Here is a 13107-nt window from a genome sequence, read left to right as displayed (position 1 = left end):
ATTTCTTGTACTTCAAACGAAACACCTTCATCTTCTTTATTTGTTGCAAAAAGCCCCTTAATTACAACTGGATAGAAGCAATCATATTCTCTTAAGGACTCTGTAATCTCCTTCTCATTATTGGTAAGTGTAAGGAAACTTTCAATTCGTTGATGGATAGACTTCTCCACCTGTGTGAGAGGAACCATAGCAATCTTAGGACTGCCCCATGAAAAGAGTACTATATTATCATGCCATTTGAGAGTTGAATCCATATCAAACTGTCATGGATGACCTAATAGGATATGGCAAGCATCTATGTCTATGACATCACACATAACTTCATCCTTATAATGCTTCACAATGGAAACAGGTACTTTGCAAGTTTTAGCAACTTGAACAGAAGGACCTCTCTTTACCCAACTAAGTGAATAAGGTTTGGGATGGTTCTCAACCGGTAGTTTCAACAAATTCACCAACTTTTTTGACACAGCATTCTTACAGCTTTCATTGTCTACAATCACTTTACACACTTTATTCTCGATAGAACAAAGTGAACGGAAGATGCAATGACACTGTCCCTCCTCCTTAGGCGACAAAAGGATTCATTGCAGTACCAAATGAGTCCTTCTACTCCATCCTCCACAGCAAACTCTACTCCCACGTACTCATTTTCCACTTCAGTATCTTTCTCCTCTCGTCTTCAGTTCACCAAACTGGCCTACTTCCTCTCAGGATAGTTATTGGAATGACGCCCAAGCTTTTGGCATCTACAACAAATTTCTCCCATGGGTTTAGCATACGGATTTGCATTCAACTTTACTCCTGTTAGGATTAATTGGGGCTTGTTGTGGGGCCTTTCCTTTGTCTGAAGGGGCATATGATGATGTTTCGATAGGTAAGGGGCTCCTATACGAAATCATCCTCTTATCATATTCCATCATCTCCGTTTCATCGCCATGTTAATGGCTTCCTGCAATGTCTAGATATTCTGCATCCCAATTCTATCTTAAATGGCCACCATCAAACTACTAGTATCCTTGGCTACCCTTTGATTTTCAGATTCTCACAGATTATTCCGCTCCGCCAATCTCATAAATTCATTGGTGTAGTTTGACACTGTATGATTACGCTGTGTGCATCCAGGTACATACGATATAAAATCTATTCATAATCTGCAAGTAAAAATCTATTCATCAAAGACTGCTTAATTTTTCTCCAAGTTCGAATCCAACTCTTTCCTTGTCTCCTTCGAGCATTTTGTAATTGATCCCACCATATTGCTACCGCAGATTTCAAACAGAATGTCACCATCTTAACCATCCTATCCTCCGAAACATTCATAATTTCGAAGAATTTTTCCATCTCTACCAGCCAATCCTAGAAGTCTTCGATATTCACGTTTCCAAAGAATGGAGGAATGTTTGCTTTAATTCGATAATCATTAAATGTATTTCAATTTTGATGATTAGGATGATGCAGCGGTACTTCGAATTCCTCCTCTGACTCTGATTCACTATCTTCTACTGCACGCCTCCTATTATTTTCTCTCCGAAGTACAGGCTTAGCTATTCGTTCATTGTTGGCTTAGCTATTCGTTCATTGTTGATTGCCCCTGTTCATTTTGCCCATTATTTTTAGCACCCCGTAAAAGCAATTTTTGAATTTCTTCGATTGGAGTAGTAAGATTGTTAATCCATTCGTCAAGCCATCGATTTATTGCATCTATATCTATCCTAGTAACTAGTATGTCACCAATGTTTACGAATCAAAGATGTAGAGATGGGAAAGTCGGCTTTGATATCACTTGACGCAGCGAGAACAAGGAATTCAAACGAAAATCTTGAGATCACGAAATTTGGAATCCACCAAATTAAGAAGGAAAATAAATTTTACGAATTTTATTTATGAATGATAATAAAAAAATGAACTAACCCCTTATTTATAAGATTTACATGGAAACGTAGTTTAAAAAAACAAAAAGTAGTGAAAACGAAGTTTAAACAAACTAAAATTGCAAAAAACCCAAAATAAACGAATTGACAAAAATAGCGCCAAAACTTTAAAAATCAATATTGTTCCTCTCGTCGTTCTCTTTCCAGAATGGTCTTATTGGCACAATTTAGAATTAAGAAGTTTTATTTCTACCAATACTTCTTTCCCCGATATGACCAATATGTCCTACATCAATTTGTTACAATCCACAATATGGAATAATATCTCTTAAAGTGATAAAATCGACTCAAAGCTTCTTTAATACTACCACCATTGGAGTTTTTGATGTTGAACTTGGATTTGTATCACACTAGGTAAAAAAATCGTCATCCAAAAGGAATGGCAATATATTTACCAAGAAAAACCACTGGATATAATTAGAATTTTTCACCAAAGAAGCAAGCCTCACCCAATTGGTTCCCCTCTCAATTCTTCTTGTTTTTGCCAACTCCAAATGATACCAAAAGAAGCCACTATATATTATAGGATCAAGATAAAGTGAATTTATAATTCAAACCAACATACTAGTTAGAAAGGGTGAGCTAAATTTTCAATCATTGGATTTAATCTAAAGTCCACAGTACTTCCAAACTAGCGCAATCCTTACCAAATTCACTTGTCCAATTAGCAAGTGCCATGTAGATTTGAGTGATCCACACTTACAAATCTTCATCTTGGATTACTCATAATTCCCTACCTAATTCTCTGGTTACAAGTGCTATCCCTTATTATGGTCTTATTTTATTATCTTCGTTAGCTCCAATTTAGTACATGTAAAATAGTTAACTATTATCAATATTTAATAGCAATATATATTTGTTGAATTTTTGAACAACAAGTACTTTAGTTCTAACATCTGCAAGATTTTATCAATTGCAATTTTAAGCAGTAAAAATTCATCAAAAGCTAACTTTTCCCTAATGAAGTTGTACTTCATTTCAACATTCTTAGATCTTTCATGATATACAAAGTTTTTACACAACACCAAAGTACTTTGACTATCAATAAAGATCATAGCATTTTCTTTTAAGAAGTTCGAATCATATAATAGTCCTTTCATCCACATGCATTCTTTTACAATTTTAGTTAATATAACATATTCTACTTCAGTGTTGGAGAGTGTGAATATAGAGTGTCATTGTAATCTCTAAGTAATACAATTAACTCATATAGTGAAGAAGTATGGAGTTGTACATTTCCTCTGATATCACTTGCAGCAGGATGAGGAATTGGACTTTTCTTGGGGTGAGATGATAGAACTAAGTCTAACTTCAAGCTCAAAGACTAAAGAGGATTCATATCTTCCATATATTCATTGCAAAACCAGAATCTACATATCATTTCCTCTTTCAAACATTAATCCCCTTCTAATAGTTTCAACTAGGTATCTTAATAGCCATTTAATTACAGTCCAATGATGTTTACTGAGTTAGACATAAATCAACTCAAGAAATTAACTGCATATGAAAGGTCTGATCTCATGGTAATTATAGAATACATTACACAACCAATGACATTAACATACAGAACGTTACTCATTTCATACTTTTCTTCTTCATTTTTAGGACATTGTGCATAAGACAAATATATGTGTGCAACAAATGATATATTGAAAGACTTAACCAATTTCATACCAAATTTGATTATTACTTTATTCAAATTTGATCTATGATAAAGACATTTTGTACCAAATATCCTTTCTTATGTATAAAAAATTTGTACATTTCATAAAAGAACTACACCTATAATAATAAAAATATTATTTATCATATTTATTTGTTATGGTGATGGACAAGTCTATATTGTCTGAAGTCTTTTTTTTGGTTAGGCAGGCCAAAATTGTTAGGTCCAAACCCTGTCGTATAGCCTAATTAGAAGTCCAAAATAACTTTTTGTTCAGTGAAGGCAACTGCTCGTGTTCAATTTGTACAAAATCCAATATATTTTTCAATTATTTAGTCACGAGAAAGTATCATATTAAAGCATTATGCGCCAAAACAAAAAAACAAAATAAAAAAGTTGAGTCATCTTTACAATAAAACAAGGGGGTTCTTGTCACTTTTGCCACAACAAAGTGAAGAAAATGCCAGCGCATGCCACTTGCAAACTATAGAGTACTTTTGTTACAATTATGTTACACAAATAGACTCAAGGACAGGCTAAAAAATAAGTGAACATGTGTCGGTATAGGATTGAACAATTTAAAAAATAATAAAAAAAATTCAACCACACGTTGCCAAGTCACCATCATTATTCCTTTTGTTTGGTTTTGTCCATGCATAAAAACTTAATCGGACTTTGGGTTTTGCTTGACGTCCATGGCTACCCTGGACAATGTGTATAACGACCTGAGTATTTGTATCCAAGCCGTTAGATTACGTACTGTCCGCTTTGGATGAGCCTTGCGCCCACTTACTCCTCACGACTTTCTGTCACATTTTTCAGGATTCGAACTCATAATCTTTCCCTTAAGTAAAATTTAAGTTGAATCATGGTACCAATTGGGCATGTAACGACTCGAGTTTTTGTACCCAAACCGTTAGCCTACATAGTCCATTTTGGGTGGGCAGAGACCTAGGTCGTTACAATGTGGCCCTGGAGAAGGGACTTTGCCCTTGGACTTTTTCAAGACCTAATGCTCTTCCAATAATCCAATGCCAATTTTCTGAGTAGAGGGCGCGTTCGACCCCCATTTTTTAGATAATATATTTTATAGTATTGATTTTTTAAAGAATGTATGATTAAAAGTGAAAAAAACATTTTGGCTTTACATATAAAATTATTCTATTAGGAGAATGTGTGGATTATAATGAACATGAAAAAAGATTAAAAAAATAAAATAAAATTTGATAGAATGTGGGCCAGACAAGGTGGAGTTTCTTGTATCTTCACCCTTCCATATCTATGAAATTAAGAGGTGTAAAACATAGCATAAGTGGAGGTGACTCAAATAACTTTGGAATCTTATATAATAAAACAATTGAACAAATGAAAATTGATAAAAACTCAATCAGTAATTATCGGATGTATTATTGTCGATTTGACCAAAAGCAATATTCGATATTGATTTAGATGACAACACCGACATCGTCATTGAGTTTTTCTCATTGCTTTTGTTCTTTTTCTAACTTTTTTCGTGTACATTTGGATCTGTATAATTAGAAAAAGTATTATTTCGAGTTAAATCATAAAGGTTTCACTATATAAAGTAAATTGAGATCATGATGGAAAATCAATTCCTTCATATTGCTAGGACTTGCGACATTCTATTTCAAATTAGTCGGTGAAATCCCTCAGATTGTCAAACATTATAGTCCCTGTTTGGCCCCTATTTTTGATAATGAAAATGGGGAGAATAGTATTTTATTGAAAAAATGAGTGATTGAAAAAGAAGGAAAAATTTTCGATTTACGTGTAATATTATTTTACGGAAGATTGTGTGATTGAAAATAGGAGAGAGAAAAATAGAATGTGATGAAATGTAATTTAATGGGGATCAAACAGTGGCTATATTGCCAATGCATCACTAACGGGAATTCTTTCGGCTTTCTTATGTGATAGTTGACGTCGTTACCTTCGAAAGTAACAATTTTTGTTAAAAAATAACATATCCTTTAATAATTAGCGATGGCAAAGAAATTCGTCCCGTCCCAAATGGGTTAGAGGGGCTGGACGGGGCAACGCGGGGCATGGGGCAGGGTGGGGCGAGGATGTCCGTCCCGTGAAGGGAAAAAAAAATTTATTTCTACACAATTCACCCATTAAAAATTCATTTTGAATTTGTATTTTATTCTCTAATAATGACATAACTCGGATTTTGGAAAATGTAAAAAAAAATAAAAAATAAAAAAATTAAACGGGATAATAAACGAGACAAAAAATTGTGCCGCCCCCACCCTGCTGAGCATGGGGTAGGGCAAGGTCTGGGCAAGACAGCCTTGCCGTATTGCCATCCCTATTAATAACAACATAAATAGTAATTTATAAATGTTGTTGACAGGAAAACCGTTTGTACTCTTAAATTATTTTCTAAATTTTTATTTAATCATTGATTTATTTTATGAACTGATATTTATCTTTTTATATCTTATTACTTTATTTAACTATGGAAATTGAACCGATAAATTAAATTTATTAAGATATTTTTTGAATTATCAATGATGATAAACAATATTATTAATCTTAAATTATTTTTAAATTGTTTCATGTGAATTTTTCTATCAGTGAATACTAAAATTTTTTTATTAATTAATTTAGTTACAAAAGTTCTGTCTAAAAATTAAATTAATTATTACCAGCAGAAGATTCATCAACTAAAATTATCTGAAAAGAAACCTTTTTAAAATTTAGGGCCTTCGATGGCGTAACTTGCTTAGAGGTTGAGCGGAGTTCGATTTGAGCACTTGTGATCTATAATTTTTATTCACACGTAAAGGGCCTTCGATGTGCGTCAAGCCATCACGAAGCTAAGTTGCTCATACAATTTTATACCTCTAATTCTGCACGCTCAAAACTTTTCATTGTATCAGTTCACATCTTTTATTTAGTAATTTTTGATAATAAAAAAATTATTTTAAGATAAGGAATTTATTATTTTTCAACTTTAACGGTGAAACAAGAAAATCTATTTTAAATTTACTTACTACTAAATTATATGTAAATTAATTTGTTAAGCTTAGCCAAACATGCACCAACCTCATTAAAGGAACCCAAACTATCTTAAAACTAGATTTGATGAACCCCTCGACATTCACTATTAGGACTGTAAGCAAAAACCGCAAAACTGGAAAATCGAACCGAAACCACATTTTAGAAACCGTCGGTTTGGTGCCACGTGGACCCGGTCAACGAAATGGTTTTGACCCAAATCAAACCGGTCAAAATGGTTTGGTTTAGGTTTGAGAAATTTAATTGCGGTTTAAAACCAAATTGCACTGACGAAAAAATATATAAAAATAAAAAAATGAAAAAAATGAATTTTTTTGAAAATTCATCCAAATATGTAAAATTCAATAGTTTTGTCAATTTTTAATTTTCTAATACAGATATATTATTATTATTATTATTATTATTATTATTATTATTATTATTATTATCATCATCATCATCATCCAATAATCCTAACATATATCTAATAATTTCAAGACTAATATAATTTATCAAAAGCCTTTTTCTTCTTCAGAATTTAGATGAACTCCAGTCGACTCCCAATACAGTCTTGAGCCATCGACACCACACACTTCTTTTTCAGATTTTTCACGCCTTTTCAAAATTGAATTGAAATTCATTATACCAAATCGGAGACAAAGAGATTCTAAACTTTCGGTGATAATATTTGCTGCGAATAAAGTTTCAAATCAATAATTTTTTTGAGCAAATTATGGTGAAAATCTGAAATTAAATGTGTTTCGTAACATCATACAAACATAAACTTGTGTAATTGTTATGTTTAGATATTATAAATAATTGTTTTATTATTGTGGTTGATTATTCTCTTTATTTAATTAGTATCATTTTTTCAGATATGATGATCACGAGGTCTTATTGGACATAATTATGTTTTTGGGCCTTATATCTAGTTTAGTAGACTTTTATCGTAACGTTATTATATCATCATTAGCCTAAAAAGGTGAAAAAAACTATGTTTTAGTTTATTGTAATTTCACTTTGATTTAGTGGGTATTTAAATTTATAGTATATATATTTAGCTCATGTTTAAGCCATATTTTTTATATCATCGTAATGAGAAAATTGACTATTGGAGCGGAGGCGGAGTCCCACGCACGAAATAGCAGGTTTCACCCCTATCCACTATGACAAGATTTTCCTGATTTGGCGGGTAAAACCCTTATTACCAGAAACATTCATCATTTCCCGCTTGGTTTTTTCCCCGCGTCTGTGCCATTTACTGCATCCTTTTTCTTTAAATTTGTACAGACAATTAACGGAAGACCCTTTATTTACCGCCAGTAAAAGAATCGAAAGAATGAAATAATTGACGGGTTTGTACTGGGTTAATAGGAATGGCGATTACTTTAGGAAGAGACATAAAGACATTACCTTTATGGGGTTTTAACCTCTCCCGTATGTATAGAAATTAGTCGGTTTCTGCGTCTTTTGGAAGCTAATTTCTGCTGCTATTATGGTTGAATTCCATTTTCGTTTTCTTTAATGCACATCTGAAGTTCCTTTTGTCTCATTCTTCATGGGCCTGAGGCTCTGCTAGTGCATTTGTAGTTTGAGAGTTCTTACAGAGCGTATTTGCTGCATGCCGTGTGGGCATTGAATCTTTTTAAGGGGTAAGCTTGACTCTGACCTTTCCTACAGTTAGCTCTCTGAGAATAACTCGCTTTGTGATGTCTGTCATTTATTGTTGTTTCCATTGCCTCACTGTCCTACACTGTATGCCTTTTTTCATTGTTGTTCTGCTGTTGTGGGGTTCGGTGGGGTGTTTTTTGGATCATTACTTATGCTGTAAAGAAGTTTTAAATTCAGTTGATCATATTTGGTGCTCTGTTTTGAATGTATCTTTGTATTCCAAATATATGTTGCAACTTTGGATTTATTTTGTTCTTGACATTGAGATTAAATTTTGATTAGGTGAAGCCATTACTTGGAGTTAGAATGAAGACATGTGAGCTTTTTATAGTTGTCCTTTGTTTTGTTTCTGCACTAGGGCAGCTCCCTTCCCATGACACTTTGGCACTGCTTGAGTTCAAAAAAGGAATCCAGCATGACCCCACGGGTTTCGTGCTTGATTCATGGAATGAGGAGTCCATTAATTTTAATGGATGTCCTTCCTCCTGGAATGGAATACTGTGCAATGAAGATAAAGTTGCAGAAGTTGTTCTTGACAACTTAGGATTATCTGGATATGTTGATTTGAGTGTATTCTCTAATCTGACAATGCTAGTAAACCTCTCAATTTCGAACAACAACATTTCTGGGAAGCTTCCTAACAACCTTGATGAATTCAATAGACTCGAGTATTTGGATATTTCTGACAATCTGTTCTTCTCGTCACTGCCTTCTGAGATTGGTAAGCTAGGTAGGTTAAAGAATCTGTCATTGGCTGGGAATAACTTTTCAGGTTCGATCCCAGACACAATTTCAGGGCTTACCTCTATTTTCTCTTTGGACATCAGTCGCAATTCCCTTACCGGATCACTGCCATCATCTTTAACAAGGCTGAGTGTTTTGGTGTCTCTTAATCTATCCCAAAATGGTCTTTCAGGTGGAATACCAAGAGGTTTTGAGTTGATGACACAACTTGAGGTGCTCGACTTGCATGGGAATATGTTTGATGGTAAATTAGATCCAGAATTCTTGATACAAACTGCTGCAACTCATGTTGACCTTAGCAGGAATTTGCTTACGAGTTCATCCAGCAGGCCGCAAAATTTGTTAGATAGGATTTCTCCGTCTGTACAGCATCTAAATCTTAGTCACAACCGAATAACAGGATTAATAGTTGGTGGGGGTGATGCACAAGGTTTTGGGAATTTGAAGGTTTTGGATTTGAGCTACAATCAGCTTTCTGGGGAGTTGCCGGGATTCAATTTTGTTTATGATCTTGAGGTCCTGAAACTCAGTAACAACAGATTTTCTGGTTTGATTCCAACCAACCTTTTGAGAGAAGATTCTTTGGTTCTAACCGAGTTGGATTTGAGCAGCAACCACCTCTCAGGTACATCTATTATTACGAGCTTGATCATGAAATTTTGCTTGCTTAGTTTGAATACCTATTCAACTGACTGTCATTTTTCTTCTAGTAGTTATCAAAGTATTCTGTTAACTATAATTTTCAAGGTAGCTTTCGCTAAATGATAAAATTATTTTTTTTCATAGCCTAATTGACCATGCCATGACTGCTACCACTATACGATCTATTTTTACTTGGCAGGCCAGGTAAGTATGATAACATCAACAACATTGCGCACCCTTAATATCTCCTCAAACATGCTTTCTGGGGAACTTCCACCTCTGACAGGAAGTTGTGTAGTTATTGATCTCTCAAAAAACCATTTTGAAGGAAATTTAACCAGATTGCTGAAATGGGGAAATATAGAAATTCTTGATCTCAGTCAAAACCGATTGACAGGGTCCATTCCGGAGGTAACTGCACAATTTCTGCGCTTAAACTATCTTAACCTCTCTCACAATTCACTAAACGGTTCTCTTCCAAAAGTCATATCACTATTTCCAAAACTCGCTATCCTTGATCTCAGCTTCAACCAGCTGTGGGGACCTCTTTTAACCACTCTCTTAACATCATCAACTCTCCAGGAACTTCACCTACAGAATAATATACTCTCAGGAAGTATGGATTTTTCACCTCCCTCACGAAATTCAAATGTTCGTGTTGTTGATTTTTCTCACAATCTGCTTAGTGGTCACTTCCCTGATGGGTTTGGATCATTTTCTGGACTTCAAGTGCTTGATATTGGGGGAAATAATTTCTCTGGTTCTCTGCCTACTTCCATTGGTAATATCAGTACCCTAACTTCACTGGACATTTCCCACAATCATTTCACAGGTCCACTGCCAAATAACTTGTCTAATAGTCTCCGAAGCTTTAATGCGTCATATAATGATCTCTCTGGGGTTGTCCCAGAAAATTTGAGAAAATTTCCACTATCTTCTTTCTACCCTGGCAACTCTGCACTGCAGTTTCCCAATCCTCCTCCCGGATCAAACCAGGTACCAACCAGAAATGCCAGTAAGAGACATATGAAAATTATTATCAAAATGGTAATAATAGTTTTTTGCGTGATTTCCTTGGTTATTTTTATCCTTCTTGCCATTTTTATTTTTTACAAGCGCAAATCGAGAAGGCCTTTGCCACTTGTTACCAGTAAAGATGTCCACCTTCAAACACTTACACCTAGCACTGGTAGAAAAGACCTTGCTGGTGGCTTGGGTGTCTCAGGCAAGGATCTCATGACAGCACGAAAAGGATCATCATTGGACCTAATTAGTCCTCATGAGAAAATGGCTGCGGTAACTGGCTTTTCACAATCAAAGACGAGCCTTTTCTCATGGTCACCAGAGTCCAGAGAGTCATTTACTGCAGAACAGCTTTCAAGATTGGATGTTGGTTCTCCTGATCGACTGGCTGGTGAGCTGTACTTTCTTGATGATACAATCTCATTTACAGCTGATGAACTCTCAAGGGCTCCAGCTGAAGTCCTTGGAAGAAGCAGCCATGGGACATCTTACAGAGCTGCTTTAGGGAATGGATTGTTTTTGACAGTGAAGTGGTTGAGAGAAGGAGTAGCAAAACAGAGAAAAGAATTTGCTAAAGAGGCTCAGAAGTTTGCAAATATCAGACATCCAAATGTGGTTGGATTGAGAGGGTACTACTGGGGACCCACACAGCAAGAGAAGCTCATTCTCTTAGACTACATATCTCCTGGAAGTCTAGCAAGGTTTCTCTATGGTAATTACGTTGCTGAACTTCTTCATCTGCACTTGTATAGCAGGATCATTTTGATTTAACTTACTTTGTTCTTTTTTCTTTTCTTCAATTCTTTTGGTGTTTTCTCTTTGTTAATTGTTTTGGTCCCTACTCAGTTACCAGTTCTGATTTGTGCTTCTGTGTTTTTTCTGAAACACTAAAATTAATTGTTTTAATTTTTCATGAATCTGCACTAATGAAATCTGCACTAATGATAATTACCTTCTTATTTAATCAGATTTTTCTATGAATGCACAGTTAAAATCACGGAAGGATATGGCTTAATCATAAGAATAAGCTGTTTCCGATTAATGTTGTAATATTGATTCTCTTGTTTGCTAATAAGCCCCTATTTTATGCCCATTATTTCATCAAAATGAGTTTTGTGATAGTGAATTTTTGGAGAATGTGTGTTTAAAAGGTAGGAAAATGTTTTGAATTTACGTACAAAATATTTTATTGTAAGGATGCAGTTGAAAATGAGGTTGAGAAAAATGAGTTTTGAAATAATGGGAATCAAACAAGGGCTAAATGCGGGAATTTCCCTTCAAGCTAAAAGTAGATGTTTTTGATTCTTCTGGTTGCTTTGAAAGCATGTTGGAAAGATAGAAACTTAGCTTTCATATATGCACTTGCACCTTATTTACTCCATAAGTTCACTCTTTGCAGATCGACCTGGAAGGAAAGTTCCACTCCTAACCTGGGCCCAAAGGCTTAAAATAGCAGTTGATGTTGCACGTGGTCTAAACTATCTCCATTTTGACCGTGCTGTCCCACACGGGAACCTTAAAGCAACAAACATACTACTAGACGGATCTGAGCTGAATGCACGTGTGGCTGATTACTGTCTTCACCGCCTCATGACCCAATCAGGAACTGTTGAACAGATTCTTGATGCTGGGGCTCTGGGTTATCGCTCTCCAGAATTAGCTGCATCCAAGAAGCCTGTGCCCTCCTTCAAATCAGATGTTTATGCTTTTGGAGTGATTTTATTGGAACTTCTTACAGGAAAGTGTGCCAGGGATGTAATCTCAAGTGAAGATGGAGGAGTTGAGTTGACAGATTGGATTAGGTTGAGGGTGGCAGAAGGTCGAGGAGCAGATTGTTTTGATATCGTGTTGACATCAGAGATGAGCATTCCATCAGTGGAGAAGGGAATGAAGGAGGTTCTTGGAATAGCTTTACGTTGTATAAGTGCTGTATCCGTGAGGCCAGGCATCAAGAAAGTATATGAGGATCTTTCGTCTATCTAATTAATTGGTTTTGTATCAGAAATAGTAGATTAAGATTAAGCTGGGAATCGAGTAGCTCACCGATCTCCCTTTTTTAGTTGAACTAGGAAGTTAGTGTAATTTGTCTATTATCATTATTGTAAATTGATGCATATCAAGACTATGTTCAAGCTTTCTCTCTTCTCGTTGATCTTTGATGACTACTTCCATAATGTGTAATGCCGTGTTGTAAAGAGTATTGACATGAGTACTTAATTGTCTTGGAATTTCAAGATTGCCAATCATATTCTGGAAATATTCTCCTTAATAATTTTCTTGTTCTCTCTTTTCATCTATTCAGAATATTCCAATACATCATTGAAACACTCCCAAATATCATTTAATTTTTTCTTGAAATCATAAATGCAGAAAGACGATTAGATTTTTCTTTGATGTAATAAATAT

At 35.0% G+C, this 13107-nt stretch overlaps 1 protein-coding gene across 5 annotated transcripts; it reads left to right on the top strand.

Moving 5' to 3' along the window:
• The first annotated feature begins 7918 nt into the window (after positions 1 to 7918).
• Positions 7919 to 12947, top strand: LOC111370475 (probable LRR receptor-like serine/threonine-protein kinase At4g20940). 5 transcript variants are annotated; one of them, XM_022992191.1, is made up of 5 exons: positions 7920 to 8273; positions 8575 to 9022; positions 9209 to 9661; positions 9878 to 11413; positions 12101 to 12947. In XM_022992191.1, exons 2-5 carry the CDS (start codon positions 8599 to 8601, stop codon positions 12682 to 12684), a joined length of 2997 nt encoding a protein of 998 aa, XP_022847959.1. In that variant the 5' UTR covers positions 7920 to 8273; positions 8575 to 8598; the 3' UTR covers positions 12685 to 12947. The 5 variants fall into 5 exon arrangements, with proteins under 5 accessions (XP_022847957.1, XP_022847959.1, XP_022847958.1 ...); XM_022992190.1 differs by having other exon boundaries at positions 8575 to 9661; positions 9878 to 10089; positions 10261 to 11413; XM_022992189.1 differs by having other exon boundaries at positions 7919 to 8273; positions 8575 to 9661.
• Positions 12948 to 13107: the final 160 nt, after the last annotated feature.

The sequence above is a fragment of the Olea europaea genome, chromosome 21, assembly GCF_002742605.1.
Source record: "Olea europaea var. sylvestris chromosome 21, O_europaea_v1, whole genome shotgun sequence".
Classification (NCBI taxonomy): Eukaryota; Viridiplantae; Streptophyta; class Magnoliopsida; order Lamiales; family Oleaceae; genus Olea; species Olea europaea.
Note: the sequence above shows the minus strand (reverse complement) of the source record. Positions and strands in the feature narration are given on the sequence as shown.

What these genes read in the sequence shown, in the direction of transcription:
- LOC111370475 (XM_022992189.1), top strand. Translation starts at nt 8,599, where the DNA reads ATGAAGACATGTGAGCTTTTTATAGTTGTCCTTTGTTTTGTTTCTGCA. An exon ending in GAGCAGCAACCACCTCTCAG is followed by an intron (nt 9,662 to 9,877) that starts GTACATCTATTA and finishes TTTACTTGGCAG; the next exon opens with GCCAGGTAAGTATGATAACA. An exon ending in TCTAGCAAGGTTTCTCTATG is followed by an intron (nt 11,414 to 12,100) that starts GTAATTACGTTG and finishes CACTCTTTGCAG; the next exon opens with ATCGACCTGGAAGGAAAGTT.